The 20,577-nt window shown below is 51.1% G+C and overlaps 5 protein-coding genes across 5 annotated transcripts; 3 read left to right on the forward strand and 2 right to left on the reverse strand.

Moving 5' to 3' along the window:
• Positions 1 to 1,832: 1,832 nt before the first annotated feature.
• LOC131290787 (zinc finger protein-like 1 homolog) lies at positions 1,833 to 3,513 on the reverse strand. Its single transcript, XM_058319962.1, has 5 exons — positions 3,319 to 3,513; positions 3,097 to 3,208; positions 2,834 to 3,027; positions 2,531 to 2,774; positions 1,833 to 2,456 (listed from the first exon to the last, which is right to left on the reverse strand). Exons 1-5 carry the CDS (start codon positions 3,418 to 3,420, stop codon positions 2,161 to 2,163), a joined length of 948 nt encoding a protein of 315 aa, XP_058175945.1. The 5' UTR covers positions 3,421 to 3,513; the 3' UTR covers positions 1,833 to 2,160.
• A 597-nt stretch (positions 3,514 to 4,110) lies between these two features.
• LOC131291273 (piRNA biogenesis protein EXD1) lies at positions 4,111 to 5,033 on the forward strand. The gene is made up of 2 exons (XM_058320461.1): positions 4,111 to 4,800; positions 4,892 to 5,033. The coding sequence occupies exons 1-2, from the start codon at positions 4,132 to 4,134 to the stop codon at positions 5,027 to 5,029; spliced, it is 807 nt and encodes a 268-aa protein (XP_058176444.1). The 5' UTR covers positions 4,111 to 4,131; the 3' UTR covers positions 5,030 to 5,033.
• A 3,249-nt stretch (positions 5,034 to 8,282) lies between these two features.
• LOC131291437 (tubulin alpha-1A chain-like) lies at positions 8,283 to 9,825 on the forward strand. Its single transcript, XM_058320647.1, has 4 exons — positions 8,283 to 8,499; positions 8,558 to 8,859; positions 8,922 to 9,599; positions 9,682 to 9,825. Exons 1-4 carry the CDS (start codon positions 8,379 to 8,381, stop codon positions 9,823 to 9,825), a joined length of 1,245 nt encoding a protein of 414 aa, XP_058176630.1. The 5' UTR covers positions 8,283 to 8,378.
• A 1,820-nt stretch (positions 9,826 to 11,645) lies between these two features.
• Positions 11,646 to 19,477, forward strand: LOC131291049 (uncharacterized). Its single transcript, XM_058320238.1, has 3 exons — positions 11,646 to 13,281; positions 16,937 to 17,918; positions 18,001 to 19,477. The coding sequence occupies exons 1-3, from the start codon at positions 11,646 to 11,648 to the stop codon at positions 19,475 to 19,477; spliced, it is 4,095 nt and encodes a 1,364-aa protein (XP_058176221.1).
• Positions 13,384 to 16,754, reverse strand: LOC131291446 (aminopeptidase N). The gene is made up of 6 exons (XM_058320658.1): positions 15,673 to 16,754; positions 15,512 to 15,590; positions 14,675 to 15,441; positions 14,214 to 14,597; positions 13,832 to 14,146; positions 13,384 to 13,772 (listed from the first exon to the last, which is right to left on the reverse strand). Exons 1-6 carry the CDS (start codon positions 16,710 to 16,712, stop codon positions 13,508 to 13,510), a joined length of 2,850 nt encoding a protein of 949 aa, XP_058176641.1. The 5' UTR covers positions 16,713 to 16,754; the 3' UTR covers positions 13,384 to 13,507.
• Positions 19,478 to 20,577: the final 1,100 nt, after the last annotated feature.

The raw sequence follows: 20,577 nt of genomic DNA on the forward strand, positions 1-20,577 counted from the left end.
ACGATTAGAAGCGTAAGAAGCGATTTGAAAAACAAACAGTTCAAGATCAAGATCCAACAGCAGTGAGGAACAGTGAGAGAGAAAGAAAAGATTGCGGCCGATTAGGAGCTGAAGGGATTATTGCATAAAGTTTCCCAGTTGCCATCGCTTAATTCGATCGTATTTTCCGGCAGGGTTCCGGGAGGGGGATACACTGCTTTCAGCCCTACTTCTTCCAATCGTAATAACATGAGCCAGTGTGCCTCGCAAGAAGACCTTTAACAAAGAGGAAAACATTTTACTGCTATAAACGTAAGCATTTCATTCGAATCTTTCACCACCCTTGGTTATCCTGCGAAAGTGCTTTATCCTACGATGATGTGCTGGTCCAATCGACAGGCATGACTCAAACAATACGTATAATAACATTGTCGGCAGCACGGTTCTGAAAACGAAAAAGACCAGCATTGCGAAAGGCAATTTATTCCGTTCCCAAAAAAAGCAAACGCCTCGGGGTGGCGATTGATTTAGACCGACGTGTGAGGAGACGTAAACTTTAGTAGCTAAGAAACTCAACGAAGAAATTTAATAATTTAAAATTAAGAACACTAACTTTTAAGAATATTTGCATTGCTGAATGCGGCGGAGACTAAGAGAACCGAAACGATATGGTTGAAACAGAACGGCGGAACGATGGTACGCGATTTGATTGGCAGGCTGTGCATGTTAATTCGTTATTTTACAACTCTATTGGACTGTTTTGAGCACCAAACGGCTGCCTCCGCATCAACTTTTTGTGCACGAAGCGCAAAACAGGATGGGCGTACAAGTGCGATTAGGAAAACATCAGGTAAATTTCGCAACCGCTGTGCTATTTACCGACGAAGGCTGTTCTCGTTATCTAAAAAAAAGCTAAAAATCCAAAATTATTAGGGTCTGCCAGGCAAAAGTTTCCTATTAAGTGTGTAAAACCGTAAATGTATCAGTATTTATTTTCTCACTTGCGTTTCACAATACATGAAAGAAGAAAAACCCATCGCAGCACCGGACACACGGCCGTCGGCCTGTGTATCGTGCTTTCGCATAACTTAAGTCATGATAAAACTGCTTTGCCGAGCAGCACGGGGTTTTCGGCACATCTGGACACACACTTCCAGTAGACGAAAAACCCCCCACAACTCGCAGCAAGCAGCGGAGAGGAGAAGAAAAACGGCGTTTCCTACGAGCTGCGGGACGCAGTGAAGCCATAGACTAGACGTAAGAACTATTGATAAACTTTTTCTTTTCACAATTTTAATTATATTATACATCAATACTACATTGCCATTTGGAGAGGGCGATCGTGGGGGAAAATCATGATGCGTAAGGCGGGAGAAAGAAAACCCTATAAAAAAAATACCCCACGATCGATGCAACAAAAAATTGTTAACTGATGAAATTGTTTCACAGCCGAAATTGATAAAAATGCTTTGCGTAAACGCAGCATGCAACGAAGTGAATATCGAATTCTTAGACTAAGCAATATGTGTAAAACCAAAATTTTATGAAAATAAACGAATAATAACGAAAATCTCGGCTCGAATAAATTGAATGCTGTAACCCTTGAGAGGTTGAGGTTGAGGTTGAGCCGGAGGTTTGATAGATGCAATGGTTCCCCAAACAAGCCGAACGAATTTCTTAGACGGCAGACGCTGAACACGGTCGCTTCGGATTAGTTTTTGGGGCGGGCAGCAAGTAAACGGTACGAGCACTTCTTGTTTTTGTTTAACAGCTAGCGATAGATTAAATAATGCAGTGAATATATTTCCGTTTTTTACTTTATCTCACAAGGGGCTAGTAGAACGATGTTCTTCAGTTTATCATAAAGGAAATATATGTATAATATTAAATTTACCAGCCTATTGTTTGTGGCTCTTGACGGGTCCGTCGCCCGCTGGAAATGATTACATACGTTCAATCGGATAAAGATGAAAATTAAATCGTTGTCCTATTTTCCAAAGCACCAGGTATCAAAAGGTCCTTGTTAGGGAAAATATAGTTTAAAAACTTTAGTTTACGGTCATTTTTTAAGGTTGCACACTGTCTTCCGGCTTCGTTCGCTCACAACGTCCGGCACATCACTTTACGCGTGTAAAAAACGGGACAAAACAAAAATTGGTCATCCACTCTTGTTCACTATCATCACTCCTCGGCGTGCGGCAGGTTGCGGTTTGGAATGAAGCCGTGCTGGTCGCTACCGGACCGATCGGCTGTTGTGATTTCGGCCATAATGTAGACGATGCACACGATCGCTATTAGCCCGGTCACGACTAGGAACCAGTTCTTGCGCCAGATGGGCCTGGCGGACGGAGCGTACAGCCGGCGGGACCAGCGTGAGAAAATTTCCTGCGGCGTTCGGCGCTTATACTTGTTGTCATCTCGGTCGGAGCCACCGATCGGTGGTTCTCGCGAGAGCAAATTCGTTCGTCGGCTGTTGGCTGAAAGGTTGAAGCATCAGGCAGTATATTACATTACGAGCCCAAAGACACTAGATTGCACCCGCACTACCTACCAACGTTAACATACTGATCCAGGTTGACTATCGAATGTGGTGAATCGGGACGTTCCTTACCGGACAGCAAAGGCACGGAGCTACCGGCCGCACGCATTTGAGCCAAGCCACTGTGCACGCCACCGTACACGGCTGCTCCGTTCGTTGCTGCCACCGAATCGTTGCCTAATCCCGACGACGTCGCAATCGGGGTCGTCGAAGATACGGGAAAGCTTTTACTGTGGTCCCTCTTCTCGTCGAGCAACTGAAATGGAACAAGTCGCTCGTATCCCAATTGCTTCACGGCTCCGAGAGAATTCTTACCAATGGTAGGCCAAGCTCATTTCGACCCCAGTTTGCTTGCCCTAGCCGGACGCGCAGAACATCCGCCACCGGTGAGACTAGGTTGCCGGGTGGAAATATGGGATCGCTGCAAATTGGGCAGGTGTGGCCGCCGGGGGCCGTATTCGGGGGAAGCAACTGCTGACGAGCGTTTAGGCATTTCCAATGAAATACATCTGTGGAGGCAGATAATAGTAGAAATTAACACCGGTGGCCGATTTGACACCGCCTGTCGGCACACGTACGGTAGCATATAAGCCGCACACAATCATCGCTGTCACGGGGGCTTCCGCAGAGTGTACAATTGGAATCGTAATCGCTATCCTTCAGCCACTGTATGTACGATTGCACTGTACACTGCGACGAACAAAGGAAAAAAACGTTAATGCAACAAACCAGAAGAGCAGGAAAAACAGCATTTCACCGCAATCCGGGTAATCCGCATCGAACTCAACGCATTTGTTTACCTTGGTGTGATTTACCACCATGCAATTTTCACACACATTTACGCGATGCTCGAAACAAAACTGGGTCGTCACTTGCCGCTTCGGACACTTGCACAGACCCATTTCGTGCCGAGTTCAGATGTTGCTAATAGATACGAAAATTTTGATCAATTCTTGTTCCAGCAAGTTTTTACGAACGGCCACGTCTGTTGTTGATCACTGTGATGAATCGATGTACGTTTGACAGCTGTATTATGACAGGAAGGTTATACAGAGTTTTAATTGCTGTTTCCGACTGGAATCCACAAAACAGCCAAGTTTTCGAGATTATTTTGCATAATTTAGAAATAATGGCTGGTCTACAATGTTTTGTGTGTATGAACACCCTCAAATATCTTCACTAAAAATTTCAAATCGATCCGACATCTCGGTAAAAAGATATTTGGTCAGAAGTACAGAAAAATGGAATCTCGGATAATGCATGGGCCACACGGGTAGGTCGGATAAATTGTTTAGTAGGTAGCTACTTGCTAAGGTAATTTTGTTGCATATATTAAATAATCTGTGCATTTACCAAATTGTTAATTTTCACTGAAAAATAAAAAAGTTCATGCATTGAACCTACTTTGCTTCGGAACCATTAATGTCAGTCGGTGCCACATGAATCTACCTTTGTTTATATTATGTACCTGATCAACATTGTCAACTTTCGATTTAGTTTGTGGTTTTCTTGGAAAATATTGGCTTAGTAAATTCTAGGAAGCCGGTTTGAAACGAGTTCAGTGCGTGGACCGCAACTTTTAATATCGTATAGCGTATTCATAAGCACGAAAAATGGACAAAGTTGATGTGAAAGCTGGACAGAAAATCTTACTAGGAGTAGAGGATTGCATTCGAGTTGGCGACGTTACGTTCGTTAAGAAACGTTGTTTCATCCGATTGAACAACATACGAGATGTTAACACTAACTCGGAACGTGGTGAGGAATTTTACTACGCTCCCGAAATACAATCAATTCGAATCGTGGACAGTGTAATGGATCGTACACTGACGAAGATAAAAAACCATGTGTTCATCAACCAGATAGATGTCCTATATCACGAAGCTATAAAATACATACGACTGCAGGCGGAGTTCGGAGTAAATATGGAATCTATCGAGCACGGACGGCACACGGAATTTCCATCCCTGCTCTCCATTGCTACGCTCCGCTGCATTTTCATTTTCGATATCCTTTGGATTAGAATACCAAAAGATCTTGCAGAGCTTTTGAGCAGCGACCGTTACCGACGCGTAATTCACGATGGGCGTATGATTAAAGATGTGCTGCTCCACCGCTACCATATAACGTTGGGGAAATGTTTCGATACCCTGGTCGCCCACATTGCCACAAGGAAAGCTGCCGAGAAAGAGGTTGATTATAGACTGCCAAGCATCGATATTTCCATTCAAGACTGCGTAATGAAATATTTTAAGATTCCTGACAAGTTTTTCCGTGAAAATGTAAGTATTTCGTTACATTTAAAAGTAAAAATGTCAGTAACAGTATAGTTGACTAATCTTAAATTTCCTTATGTCGTTCTTTCTCACCCAGGTCGACTTCTATAAACGAATGTTATCAATCGAAAACCAACTAGAAGCTGCAAAAAATGTTGCTTTTCTGGTCGATCTACAGAATCACTTCTTGGCAGAAATCATGTTGGTCGATGTTATCAAGCGTTGTTCGGTTTGATTGGTCGGCATCCGACACCACTAAAAAAGACGAATTTAAAAGAATTTATTACTGTTCCTTATATTTCAAACATGAAATATACTGTTCCTAATGAAATAACTCTGCTAGTTATTTATTAACTGTGGTTTAAAATTTATATCGTTTAATTTTCGCGCTTGGTTACCTCAGATTATTTATCTGTAAAATTAGATATTCCTTGATTATTCCATCTATTTATTGCAGAGTCGAATGTATTTTCGCAAAGAAATTGAATTAAATTAAATAGTATGAAAACATTAGGAAAGAAAAACAAGGAACATCAGTTTCACCGATCCGATGCATCGCCAGGGTACCTGAACGATTGTAGCGAACACTAGAATGGTGTCTGGTGTCTCGGAGACTTGAGATTTAGAGAGATTAAACATTTTCTCACGATGTGAAGAAAAAGAAATGATTATTTATGAACCAATAAAGTAACACTGCTCTCACACAAGTTTTTCTTGCGTGCAACCAGTATGCAGTTCGGATGAAAGTGCAGTGAGCAACGAAATGTGCAAAGTTAGGTAAACCTAATTGAACGACATCACCTTACGCGGTGTAATTTGATCTCGATTAAACCTTCGCCCACATATTTTATTCTTTGCACTTGACCAAAATTGCGACATCATAAATAATGAAGATGCGAGGGAATGTAAGCCGTTACTAAAAGGCGATAGTTTTATTCACTAAAAGCGAAAAAGCAGTTGCTTTGTTGAACATTTGGTTTGAATTTATATCTTTTAACCAAAATCCGCATAGTTGGTGGGCCATCTCAAATTTGATGAGAATTAAACCTTATCCAGAAAGAAGTGTTTTTTTTCGTTGCCAGAGCTCCCATCGTTGCTCCCATTCAAACGTTCAATTGCGTGGGATTGGTCCCAATAAGTCGGGAGCCAAACTTGGACAAAACTGTGCGAAGCGGCTTTCCGCTTGAAGGCGGAAACATGCTCCAAGACGATGTAACCCTTTAAGGCACAGACTCGATGCAATCTACCGTGACAAAGTGTATCGATCGCCGGCAGTTACCAGGAAAATAATACACCATTTTTGGCTCAAACTTTGGCTCCACCGGTCTCTAGCGCTCACACGCCTCCTTCGGGGGGGTTTCAATTGGAACTGGCTTAAGCGCTCCATCAGCCGCCCCACTTCCTTATTCCTCCTGTTCCTCCAAGGCTTAAGGTTGCCCTCCGCCTATAAAAGCGAGCTTCACTCAGAACGCAGCTCTCAATCTCACTTCACATTTGTTGCCTTGCGGACAAATCGAGTGGACCTTCGAGCGTGTTGTCGCGTCCTGTACCGGCCTACTTTTCACACCCCCGGAAAGTGTCCTTTGCCTGCACGGAGTGTTTATGTGAGTGCGTGCGTGCGTGCGTGCGTGTGAAATTCATATTTAATCAACTCGTGTGTCAAATCAATTGCTGTAAATTTTCTTCGCTTCATCAATCAAACTATTCTACTCAATCAGCAAAATGGTGAGTACGTTTGTCATTGTTTCTAGTTTGTACCTCGACGTGTACCGTTTTATTTTATTTTTTTGTTATGTTGTAATATGCAACGGCTTGTTTTTCATTTTTAAAAAAATTGTGTAAAAGATGACCAACGGTTTCAACTATAAAACTGTTAAGAAAAGAGGTCTATCGGAAAAACGTTGGACAAAGGAAATCAAGAAAACCGATAAGGTCGATAGATTTCTCAACAATCACGATGTGTTTCGATGTGGCGCTAACAATTTTCCACAACAAAGAAACAATGACTTTTCTTTTAAACGGTCAAGTTTTCCCCTGCGACGCTGTCGACAGTTGACCTCATTCACACGCTGGTTCCAAAACGGGCTGGGGAAAGGGAATTGGGGAAGCAAAAGAAACAACAACACATGCAAACACGCCACGCAATTAGATGGAAAATAGGTTCAATGCACTTTTCCCTCCCCAGCGCCCAGCGGGGTGGGTCTCGGAAAAGTCGGCGAAGGAGAAGAGGAGAAAAAAGAACAAATAGAAGTTGCGGGGTTGATGAAAGCATGCACAAATCTGCGTTGCGCCCCGACCAACAAATCCATCATGTCGCTTGACCTCCCGCTTCTGGTTTCTTGTATTTGGCGTATCCTCTCAGGAGGGTGAATATTATTTCCTACCTCCTACGAACGAGGGGATGGTAATGGGGAATGGAAACGTTAAGCCGCCTGTGCGCTCGGGGCCGATAATGGAAATTCGTTGAGTAATGGCAACACGCTGCGGTTTCAGGATATTAGGTCGAGGGAAAAGTAAGTCGCCAAAGGATGTGTTTGGAGGAGAAATTGGTCGATGAAACGGCTGGTGTATTTACTGTGTGTGTGTGTAGGGGTCCACATTGGGTTATGAAAATATGGTTGGATTAACGTAGAGTTGCGCTCCATTAATGCCGTTGAAGGGAGGGCCAAACAAAAATCAATAGCCGAATTCATCACCGTGTCCTCGAGAAACACTTATAACAGCCGAACGAATGTACGTTTCTAGAACGATCCTACCCTAGGGTAGCATCTTATTGCTGACCTACATATAAGGCTGTTGCAACCATAAGAAAAACAAAAGTGAATTCATTTTTCGGTTATGAAAGAAAAGCGTTACGGGTTTGGTAGCATCTAGTTAAATCGAAGATTATTCCCGTTTCGACGTAAAACGCGTAATGCCCCGCTAAGCAAAAATAAAGAAAACTTCGCTCGGTTATTCCCAAAAAAGTAAAGACGTGGGCATCGATTCTCCCACAGGAGAAGCAGTAAAGCAACCCTGTTTTAAATCCACCGATGCGTGTCCAATTATCCAGCGTGCAGCCAAGCGGCATTAAACGATCACCCGATTTGGTGCGAAACGATCCGGCCGCTCTGTCATCCCATATGAGAATCGGGAAATGTACGATATAATTGGACAGCCAGTTCGATCGGAAGACAAACGACAGAGAGAACATAAAAAGGAAATAAACTATGAAATTACCGTTTTCAACTGTCGCGCGTTCTTCTGCGTTCGAATGCAGAGAGAAGAATAAATGAAACACTTTAGTCGTTGGGAAATCAAATAATGAGCAATAAAATGCCTTATTGGGGAGCTAATCTGCTATCTCCCTCATCGGCATGGAGACGCATGGTCGTTTTCGAATGAACACAAAAATGAATAGAATAGAATAAAGCACCTACACGAAGCGTTCATATTTTAAATCGCATCTTTTCGTTCCTTTTCATTCGCCATTCGTCCAACAGCGTGAATGCATCTCAGTGCACATCGGGCAGGCGGGTGTTCAAATCGGCAATGCCTGCTGGGAGCTGTACTGCCTCGAGCACGGCATTCAGCCGGACGGCCAGATGCCGTCGGATAAAACAATCGGCGGGGGCGATGACTCGTTCAATACGTTCTTCAGCGAGACGGGCTCCGGCAAGCACGTGCCCCGAGCCGTGTTCGTCGATCTCGAGCCGACGGTCGTTGGTAAGTAGTGGTGGTGGGCCCTTTGTAGCAACCGGTATGTACGTGTACAATCCCGTAGACGAGGTGCGCACCGGTACCTATCGGCAGCTGTTCCACCCGGAGCAGCTGATCACCGGCAAGGAGGACGCGGCGAACAACTACGCCCGCGGCCACTACACCATCGGCAAGGAGATCGTCGACCTGGTGCTGGACCGCATCCGCAAGCTGGCCGACCAATGTACCGGGCTGCAGGGCTTTCTGGTGTTTCACTCGTTCGGCGGTGGCACCGGCAGCGGCTTTACCTCGCTGCTGATGGAGCGCCTCTCGGTGGACTACGGCAAGAAGTCCAAGCTCGAGTTCTCCATCTACCCGGCACCGCAGGTAAGTCGACCGAACCGTGGGATATCGACCGGCATTCAGGGTATCGGGTTGGAATCGTGCAGGTGTCAACGGCGGTGGTGGAACCGTACAACTCCATCCTGACGACGCACACCACGCTCGAGCACTCGGATTGCGCGTTCATGGTCGACAACGAGGCCATCTACGACATCTGCCGCCGCAACCTGGACATCGAGCGGCCGACCTACACCAACCTGAACCGGCTGATCGGACAGATCGTGTCGTCGATCACGGCCTCGCTGCGCTTCGACGGCGCGCTGAACGTCGACCTCACCGAGTTCCAGACCAACTTGGTGCCGTACCCGCGCATACACTTCCCCCTGGCCACCTACGCGCCCGTCATCTCGGCGGAGAAGGCCTACCACGAGCAGCTGACCGTGGCGGAGATCACCAACGCCTGCTTCGAGCCGGCGAACCAGATGGTGAAGTGCGACCCGCGCCACGGTAAGTACATGGCCTGCTGCATGCTGTACCGCGGCGATGTGGTGCCGAAGGACGTCAATGCGGCCATCGCCACCATCAAGACGAAGCGCTCGATCCAGTTCGTCGACTGGTGTCCGACCGGCTTCAAGGTGGGCATCAACTACCAACCGCCAACCGTCGTGCCCGGTGGCGACCTGGCGAAGGTACAGCGAGCCGTATGCATGCTGTCCAACACTACCGCCATCGCGGAGGCCTGGGCTCGGCTGGATCACAAGTTCGATCTAATGTACGCCAAACGTGTAAGTGTGCGACGTTCCACGTGATCCCAGCTACCCGGTAGCGACGACTTACTGTTCTTTATACTTATTTCCCCGCCTTCAGGCGTTCGTGCACTGGTACGTGGGTGAGGGCATGGAAGAGGGTGAGTTTTCCGAGGCACGTGAGGATCTGGCCGCGCTGGAGAAGGACTACGAGGAGGTCGGTGTCGACTCGACGGAGGAGGTTGGCGAGGGCGACGAGTACTAGGCCGAGCGGATATAGTCTGGAGCAACTCCCCCAGCACACACTCACCCACTGGCGCACACTCATGCACACAAGAACCGGAAGTTCTACAGGTCTCGGCGCACCTTGAGAGTTTACTTTCGTTTTTCCTTTTGTTTGTGAGCGCGTGGAAGGCCGCATTCCGTCACGTACGGAGCCGGCCTCGCGCACCAGCAGCGGAACCTATTATTGGAGCAAATAAAAGGGTCATCTACGCACTTCCTGTCATGCACTTGACACCACGAAATGAATCGAGAAAGTGATTGCGTTTGTCACTTAAGGCGTTTTTGCATCTGATGACATCTTTCTAACATGCAACTAGGGGTGGTTCTTACATCAGAAACGTAGCATGAATCAACAACCCAGCCTTTGTCCTCAGTATGCATCGGCGATATTTCTGGATGTTCCTGCCTCGCCACCATACAAAGTTCAGCCTTGACCGAATAGGTAAAAACACGAGCGAGACCACCTGCTAGGAAATGGACTAAATGCCGAATCTGTGTTCTTGTTTGCCAACCCCGCAAATCCCTACCCTACTGATAGTAGCAGGTTGCTTCACCTCGACCTTCGACATTGACTATCCATGTAGCCATTTACTTAGGGATTTCATCGAGAGCGGCGGAAGCACCCAGGGTGCGAATTTGTGTTTGACCACATTGTTTGAACAAGGTACACACACCTGCTCCGTGTCGTGTACCATTAGGCAACCATGTTACTAGTCTGATGCACGAGAGCGTTTATCACCGATCAAATATTCGGTGGAGCCGGACCAACTAACCGCGTCCAAAGAAACCGGAAGTAGCCGATCGTAGAAATGTCGCAGGTGAGGTTGTTTTCATTCCTCTGCAGAAATATGCAGGTGAATAGCATTAAATGTTTAAGAGGCTCAATTTTCAACTAGATATCTAGAATCTCTAGTCTAGTTTATGTTGAAAAATTTATCAAATAATTATAGAATGCTGTAGCAGAATGGGAGGATGACAACAGACTGTAAAACAGCTTTATAATTCCGCCTCCAACCTTGAATGTACGGCATTTGCTTTATCAGTTCGCGTTAAATGTGCGTTGTTAGCCCATTGCAACGGAACAGATACCGAAGTTCTGGGCCGATGCTATGCAGCTGATACTCGCTGGTGCACTCCGGGTTAAGTAAAGGAAATCCCTTCGCGTGGGCCGTCGCTATACAAGACTAAGCCGAGGTGAGCTCTAGTATTGCTTGCCTGTTACGGACCGAACCAAACCGTGAACCAAAATCAAATAAAACATGCGACATCACACTCTCCTACACACGTGCGAGCTTGACATTACAACGGACAACATTTTTTGAACGAAACAGCCCCCGTTGGAGATGTGCACTTTAGGGAGAATGTTCTGAACACGGACGCATCTGCATACCCACACATACGAACGATGTGTCTCGGGGTTGGGGACGCAACCATAGGCGAATCTCTAATAGCACTTTGTGAGATGCATTTGTTTGGTTTGGAGCGCGGTACACCCCTTCCGGTCCCGCCTGTGCGCTTAGGCGATAGAATAGATGGCGTAGCGAAACCCTACTACCAACTATGGTATTTGCCATTCGTTAGTGAGAGCCCGAGCCGTTTGGACCTATTCTGTGAACGCGGGACCTGACGAGTGTGCAGAGCTGTAGCCTTTGTGGTTCGTACGGTGGCCCGCACGTGTATGGAGACAGTGGTGGCCCCAGGGACAGGAGATTACCTCAGGGCACGTGCCTGAGCATTTGCCACAATCAGAGTGTTCTACCGTATTCACCGAACACGTCTGGACGTAGTGTGCTGGGAAAGATGGGCCGTCGGACAACAGGTCCGGAGGCTGCAGTGCAATGTATGAGTCAGCTTTTCGCGTTGGCGTTATCAGCCGTAGCGGTGACTACGTCGATGACAGCAGCGTCCATTCTCACGATCAACCAGTGCGATCAACAACCGCCAACCAGCACCAACGACTGTTTCTGCCCTCCGGAGTACGCAAGCCTGCATCCCGTACCGCTGTGTATCGGCCTGCGATCTCCGGGGCCGTGGGAGGACGCATGTGTCACTTCGGGGAGCAACACCGACTACTACGATCTGGACAAGGATGAGATGAACCTGGTGCGTGTGTTTCTGGCCACGCAGAATGTGGCGGAGTGTTGGATATCGGCCCGGCGTATTGCTCCCCGTGGGGCTCTGGTACGCCGTCTGCCAGGGAGCAGATGGAACGAACGGATTGGACCGGAGTACAAGAAGGTTCCGTTGGTGCCCGGCGACCAGGATCCGCTCGGGCCGACGGATCCCGGGTGTGCCGCGATCGGTGGACCCCAGTTCGGGCAGCTGGTGATTCGCAACTGCTCCAGGCCACTGCACCATCTCTGCCTGTACCGCGAGAAGTCAAGCCTGCTGACTGCCTACTGTCCTCCGGGGGAGCATACCACCCGGTACGCCGCGCCACAGCAGCACTTTTGCTACACCGTACGAGAACTAACGCCCGACACCCAGTCCTGGCTAAGCGGCAACCCCGAGTACGAAAAGCTGAACATCACGACGGAACGCACCCGCCATCTTGGGCTCGAACTTCTACAACGGTTCTCATCGAACACTCGGAAGCCCTGCCCAAAGGAGATGTTGCCACGACTCTCCGACACCCCATCCCGGCTGATAAAGCGTGCCCACCACGACAGCAGCTCTGGGTCGGTGTACAAATGTGCTGTGTTCCAGCGGTATGCGTTGAGTGATGCGGGCGAGCAACCGCCCAGCATGCATCTGTACTTCGATAAGGCGCGCCACAAGCTGTTTCTCACCGTGTACGAAGGGTGGCGGTTTTGGCGCGAGAAGTCGAAGGATCCCGGTTTTGTCTGCTACACCAACGCGGACGTGGCGCTTATACGCACGGTGCAAACATCCCAGGTGCGCAAGTTCCCACTGCACCGACACCGTACTCACCGCGGGGACGACGACGGCGACGACAACAACAGCGACGCCGCCGATGACAAGCCGGACAACGCGGAAGGAGAGCGAACGATGTACGAGGTGCGCTTGGTGGACAGCGGGTCGCCCGGGCAGTACTGGTGCGAGGCCCACCTGATGCCAGGCCTCAAGCATCTCGTCTCGCAGCCGGTACTTGCTGGACGCCGGCCGGATGGCAAGAGCTTCTTCTCGGCCACGGTCGACCTGCTGCTAGACCGCTCCGACGTGGAGTCCATACGGCTCTCGACCTACGAGAGGTTCATAGAAGAGCACATCAAACTACACCGGTCCCGTCAGCCCGAGCTGCAGCCCGTCTTCGACCTCATGAAATCGACCCATGTGAAGCGAGTGGACGCTACCTGGGAAGCGCACGACCAAAGTGGCAGCCACACGGTGCGCTTGATACTGCATGTCGTCATGAAGCGCGTCAAAAGTTGGCGCAACTTCCCCGCGATTCCGGAGCTGGCGGCTAATGAAATAGGTAAGACTCGCTGTACGCTGTCCAGCTTGTTATTTTTATTTTGGCGGATTCGCTTGCGACATGTCGACCAGCTCGGGGTCGCACTGTCGCTTCCTACGATACCCCTTTGTGGGGCTTGGTCATTGTTCTTATTAAATTAATCATACATTTAAAACTTGGTGGTACTCTGTCCGCCTTACGCACGGTGCGCCTTCTCCGCTATTGCCGTGTTGTCTACCGGCTCGGCTCAGCCAAAGAACTTCTGACTGGTGGCGCTGTTGCTGGCGAGAAAGCTGTCGAGCCACTGCTCGATGACAGGCAGATTTTCGTCGCTCCATTTCGTCTCCTCCTTGATGTTCTTCAGCGACTTCTCGATGATGTGCTCGGCCGTGCCGAACTCGCCCTGGTGCTGCACGTACAGCTGGGACACCATGTCGTAGCCTTCCTGCGTCGTGAACAGACCCGTGGCCGAGTTGATCATGTTGTCCCAGAGCGATTCCCGATCCTTGAAGCTGCGAAGACGATAGAGATATGAGCAACCCAGCGCTTGGGAGCGACACCGACAACCTACCGCAGCTTGATCGTGTCCCAGTTGTTCTTGAGGAAGTTAAACAGTGTCGAATAACCACTCGAGCCGCCGGACAGCATCTTAAAGATCAGGCCCACGTCGTTGTCGGTGAAGTTTCCGTTATCCTCCAGCACCGTGATGTTGAGCAGGCGGTCAATCTTCGACGGCTGACTCGGGCATCCAGCCAGCGTCTTCAACAGGTATGTCCTCTCGCTTTTAACCCGCGACTCGGGGAAGTTGATGACACGCTGCAGACCAAACTCCCACTCCTCTCGCGTGCCCCACTTGAACACCGGGCAGATGTATTGGTTGGCAACGCTGAAAATGAATGCGAGAACGAGTTTGTCGGATGGTTCCGGCTTTGACGAGCGTCATCAGCACTTACGGGTTGCCTAGGTCCGGCTCCGGACTGTCCATCCACTTTTTAAACGCACGCTGTGCCTCCTCAATGCACGGTTTGTAGCCGGCCCGGCACAGGAAATTTTTGGCCAGCGAGCGTAGATTCGCCTTCCAGGTTTCTTCGCTCTCCTGCTGGCTGCCGACCAGCTCCTCGTACAGTGGCGTCAGCAGCGTGCGAACGTAAGTTTCAAACTTCTTGTGCACGGCGGACATGTCGATGTGACGACCGATATGGTCAATCAGCGTGAACACGGGATTCCACACCAGATGGTTGCGCTCGAACTTCATGAACAGCGTCATATTGAACGCCGTGCCAAAGCTAAGGTCACCCGCGTACGCCAGGTTCCATGCGTCGTGCAGCAGCTTCGCTCTGGTGAAGGTTCGGTTGGAAACAAGACGACATGAATAATGGCTATGATGGGGCTCGCCCACTTTCCTCACACTCACCTCGTGTAGACGGGGATTCTGGCTCGGCCCTCGTCCGTCTGCAGGAAGCTGGCCAGCAGATTCCAGTTCTGCTCGTCGTAGTTCACCGGGAAGGGTCCGATTTCTTCCGGGTTCACAATGATGAACCGATCGTCCGCTGGCAGATCCTCGAGTACCACCTCGCGCACCTGCTTCATCCACTTGGTGGCGCTGGTGTTGGAAAAGTCGAGCCGATCCTGCGTGACAACGACCAGCGGAATCCACCAGAGCATCTTATCCTGCTCCGGTACGTCGTGCGGACGCTCGCGAAGGTACAGTCGCTGCGTGACGGTTGCCGTGCGCTGTCCACCGTACGAACGCTCCACCTTCACCATCGGAATGCGATCCTTGGTGATCCACGAGTTGACCACATCGTTCACGGTGGCCGACTCGCACAGACGCTGGTCGAGGTGTGCCTGCTTGGTCAGCGCCTCCCACACGTCGTCACCGTAGAACGTCTTGAACTCCCGATGGCGGATGAACTTCTGCAGTCCCCGGCGGAACGTTTCCTCGCCGAGCGTGTAGTTCAGCATGCGCAGCACGAGCTCCGTCTTGCTGCAGGTCGTTTCCTGCTTCATGGCGGTGATGCGCGAATGTGGGTACCGCTTGCTGAACTCGTAGTAGATCGAGTACAGGATGGTCATGGGCCACTTGCCCTCGAACTCGGCACCACCGTCGATCTTGATGGCGGTGTCAGCAGACAGGAAGCCGGCAATTGCCTTGTTTACGTGCGCATCACTCCACCAGTGCTGTTGGAGAAGGAGAAAGAAAACATAAGATGACACCAGCTGCGGAAACAAAACATCCCGTTATACCTACCGGCGTAATCCATGATCCAAGCCACTGATAAACGAGTTCCTGAGCCAGGCTGTAGTATCCCTGTTGCAGCTCACTTTCCCTGTGAGATAAAGTAGAACAATGGACAACCGGAAGCATTAGCTGGGAACGGCTGCTACCCTCTGAAGCAGTTAAGGACGCACTTGAAAACTATCAAACCCCAGTTGTCGGCCGGCTTGACGTAGGAGAATCCGGGCAGCGCGACGATGTCCAGCTTCTCTAGTGGCAGCTCGACGCCCCAGTACTCCTGCAGCTTCTCGAGCGTTAGCCGGACGCGCTTGCGCACCTCGGTCAGGCTCTGCTGAAAGTCTCGCCGCGACCAGACGCGAACCTTCGGCCGGAAGTCGGGATCCTCCGCGTCGGCTGTCGCGGTCACCTCCTGCAGGTCGGACAGCAGAAAGCCGAACGTGAAGGTGGACATCGGTGGCGTCGGCTTGAACACGTCGATCACGATCTTGGAGCTTGGTCCGAGCGATTCCGTGCGCTCCAGTTCGGTGTTGAACAGGACGTGGTGTGTGCGGGGCCGTGCGATGCTCACCGCAAACGGCACCTTGTAGGCGGGCTCGTCGAAGCAGGGAAACACGCGGCGCGCGTGGTGCGGCCGACAGTACGTGCCAATGTACGAGTGCTCCTCCGCGTCCACCGTCAGCGCGACGTCCGACGTAACGGCTGCAGCGCCATCCGCCTGCTGCTTGTACTTGCCCTCGAACACACCCTCCGTGTTCTCCCAGATGTTGCCGGCAAACTGCAGCCGCGCCTCGTACGTTTCTCCCACGGTGAGATCGGCTTGCAGGAATATCACCAGCAGCGGCTTTTTCGGCACCCGGTCGACGCGCCGTATCTTGAGCGGCTGCGTCGCGTCCTGCGTGTTCACCACCTCCAGTGCAACTTCGTCCACCTGCAGATCGTGGTGGGCGTGGAGCGTGATGCGGTTCGTGCGCTTCGTGCACAGCATCGTGACGTTCACGCGCCCGGTGAAGCTGGACTGCTCCAGCACCGGGTGCAGGTACAGGCTGTAGTTGACCGGCATCAGGTCGGTCGGCAGCTTCGCGTCCGAGATGAGCGTGTTCGCCGCCGACAGGTCGATGCTGCGGCGTATCCTGTACTCCCGCCAGGTGTAGCCACAGGGCAGCAGCGTGACGGCCAGCACGGCGATCAGCAGCGAGAGAATGTGCCGTCCCATCCTGCCTTACGGCGTTCTTACAGCCAAGGGGGTTGGCACGCTAGGCGTTGTAGCTGCAATGGAACAGAAAATCGACGTAACACCATCAGTTGGAGAGGTTTATCGAATATCGATTCGAGCAAGACACGACACGCGAGAAATAAAACATAGGAAGACATCTCCACCTGAGACGAGCTAAATTCACATTATTGTATCTCCTTTTGGTTTGTTTTTTTGGGTTACAGAGTTGCCGGAGAACTACATGCACTACTACAAGATGCGGTGGTATTTAAACAGCGCACTGGAGTCGATCGCCACCGCCAGCTTCCGGCCGCTCGGTGTGAACAGCACCGAGTACTGCCTACCGGAAAGCCTGCGCGTGTCGCGGGGGGGCAACGTCTGGTGGACAGCTCGGCTGGGCGAAACAGTCGCACCGAAAAACCTCTGCCTGGTGGAGGAGACCGGTCTGCCGTTAACGCGGCGCTGCCTAGGCGACTTCCTGTACGGCTGCGCCTGGGAGCCGGAACAGTGGATCGGAGTGGAGCAGTGCTCACGCCTGCAGCACCAGGCGACACGCGTCCTGTACGAGTACAGCACTGGCCAGCTGAACCGCAGCATACTGTCCACCGTCTTCCGGACGGTCGATGACGTGCTGGCCGTGCCGACAAGCGTGCTACCGGCTGACCTGTTCTACATCTCGAAAACGCTAGAAAACATGCGCCACGTGCTCGTTCCAGAAGCGCAGGAAGAGCTGGGAGAGATGCCCTCCAGCGAACCCACCGGAAAAGAGTCCGATGTGGGCGAGTACTACTGTAACATCACCGGCATCATGAACCGGTTGATGTACGTGAACCGAACCATCGTGGTGCGATCGCAGCTGGCCCTCAACACGACCAACATCTTGCTGGATGCCATCGAGACCATGGTGAACGGGATGGCATTGGCGAACGACTCGATGGTTCTGCTCCAGGGTGCCGAGCACGACTGCAACAGCGGTTCGACTGATGCGGGACAACCTGAGCCGGAGTCGTTGGCTGTGGGGAAGAACAGCGGCACGGTGCTGTTTCGCAGTCCGCGGTTGATTGTGTTGATAGTGGACCCAACGGTGGCCAACATTTCGGGCATGGCAATGTTCCGCAGCAACGCAACGAACCACGATCCGGAAGCGAATGACCAACGCTCGGAGGACGTGAACGAGGAAGGCGACTTTAGCGACTGTACGATACGGTAAGTACGTCTGGAGTGGTCCAGAATAGCGATTCACCAGCTTTGTTTCGCCCGTTCGCTCATTCTAACGCATGTGTTCTAGATACCTGCACAAGAACCAGTCCCAGCAGGCTCTGTTTGCTGAGAGCAACCTAGAGATAGGCTCGTTCGTGCCGGCGTCGGTGCTCGACGATCTGGGCTCGCTGCAGGCGGACATGACGAAGGAAGAACCCGACGAGGAGGCAGTGTTCGCCAGTACCGAGCAGCCGGTGGCAGCAGGTAGTGTCGTCACACCGCCTCCCCTTCGCATCGTCATCATGGTTTACTACAACGATCGGGCGTTCCGCGAGACCAAAAACGGTACCATTGCCCGACCGAACTCGAAGATTATCAGCGTCACCATACCGGGGTACGGGTCGCGCATGCCGGACGAAATACCGATCTACACCCGCCAGCACGATCCGGTGCGGGAGAGTCGCTGCGGCTACTGGTCGTTCGATGCGGACGACCGACCTGGAGAGTTTGGTCGCTGGTCGTACGACGAGTGTCGGCTGGTGAACGTCTCCGGGTCGGGTGAGCTCACGCAGTGCGGTTGCTACCACCTGACGTCCTTCTCGAGGCTCACCATGGACACGCAGATGGTCGAAACGGTTGGCGTGTCGAAGAAGCTGATCGCGGACAAGAGCACCCTAGCGCTGGATGTCATCACCGTGATCGGGTGCTCGCTGTCACTGCTGGGCGTAATTGGGATACTAATAACGGCGGTCCTCTTCCCGAGCTGGCGCGTCAAGGCGAGCAGCAAGATCTTGCTGCAGCTATCCTGCGCCATCGCCGTCGAGATGATTATCATCTTCTTCGAGGGGCCGGATATCGATAAGCAGGGTATCAGCACGCTCGACGAGATCGAGTGCGCGCTGCTCGGCAGCGTCTTCCACTACATCATACTGGTGACGTTCATGTGGATGCTGGTGTCGGCCTACCTACAGTTTATGCGCTACGTCAAGGTGCTCGGCCGGCTGCGCCCATCGCACTTCATCCTGAAGGCGACCATGTGCTGCTGGGGCCTCCCAGCCATACCAGTCGTCACCGCTCTCATCGTCGACCATCGGCTCTACCTGAAGCAGGACAACTTCTCCGACATTTGCTATCCGCACGGCAGCGCGCTGTTCTACGGCCTGCTGCTCCCGATCGGTTCGATCATTTTCCTCAACTTCATCAGCTTTGTGTTTGTGCTGTACAACATCTTCACCATTCCCAGCAACCTCACCAAGACGGCCGATCACGACATGACGCTGGCGCAGCTACGCCTGTCCGTGTTCCTGTTCTTCCTGCTCGGCCTGCCGTGGATCTTCGGTATGCTCACCACCGGCAGCGTCGATAAGCTGTTTGCCTACCTCTTCTGTCTCACTGCGCCCCTGCAAGGCTTCGTGCTGTTCGTGTACTTCATCGTCATGGATCCGATTGCGCGGCGGCTGTGGCTACGGAAGCTGCAGCGCTGCCCGTGCCTGACACGGCTCGGCAAACAGCTGGACGAGAAGGAAACGACCTCGCCTAGCACCTCGTTCAATACGCATCTTTAGGTGCCGCTGCATATGAGGCCCTAGAATCAAAGCCTCACATCCTCCTCATCAACAAACGAGGACATCGTCCTTATTTCTTTCCCTTTTTTTTTTTTGTAGATTAGGTGCGGTTTTTGATAGAAGGCGTACTCATGAGACATTTATCCGTTGCGTTGTCGGTGGCACTTCACAGAAACTCACTGACTCTCATCCTTTATTCTAATGCGTTTACCAGCAGCCCTTCCCAAGCGATTGCTCTTCCAATATCTTGAACTCCTTAGGGCACTGTTCACGGGCGGGGCGTGTTTGTGCCTCGAGTCCTCGAGAGCCTTACCTTAAACAGCCACTGACCAATCCTACACAATACCGGATGCTTCACAATCTACACACAGTTTCACACGTAGAGAGGGAAAAGGAAAAGTCTTCTTCAGATCCTACCAAATCCGCCTTCCAGCCACAGTGGAGACTCGAACGAAGGCTTGTTTGCAATGGGTGTTGTGTTGCGTCCACCCGTCTTAAGATCAACCAGGGAACTGAAAATCCTCCTGCTACTAGGCTATGCACTAAACCTGCCCGAGGTGGGCAAGTCCGTGGACCAAACCCGGGGCACCTTGACGAGGGGGAGCAGCCCGAGAGGTTGGCCAACACGTTGGCGTACAGAATCCGTGTACGCAGTTGTCTATTAACTGCTTAAGAGAGCGCAAAAGTAAAACACCATTATCCAATCAAGCCAAAACGGCAACCACTTACTTGAAGATTCCAAATTGATTGCTCGCATTATTCAATTTACGCCGATGCCGAGTTGTGCGCCATCTACACTCTCTTTGCATTGCGTGTCTTTGATTACTCGAACCACAAGCAGGCTGGCAAATCCGGGTGTGCTTCTTCCTGCCAATTTCGGAATGCTGGACGAGCGTACGCTGACGTTGATGCCCCATTCAGTTGCCCATTCCCAATTTCAGCCCGGAACCCGCGGCCACGACCTCCGGCCACTGCCACCCGGCTACCTGACCGTGGGCCATCCACGTGGGGAATACTTAAGCCCGGTACTTACGGGTTCTCATACTGCCCTAGTGGACGGTGACAGCTTTCTATTGGGCTCTATAAAGATATTTACAAAA

This window comes from Anopheles ziemanni, chromosome X (assembly GCF_943734765.1).
Source record: "Anopheles ziemanni chromosome X, idAnoZiCoDA_A2_x.2, whole genome shotgun sequence".
NCBI lineage: Eukaryota > Metazoa > Arthropoda > Insecta > Diptera > Culicidae > Anopheles > Anopheles ziemanni.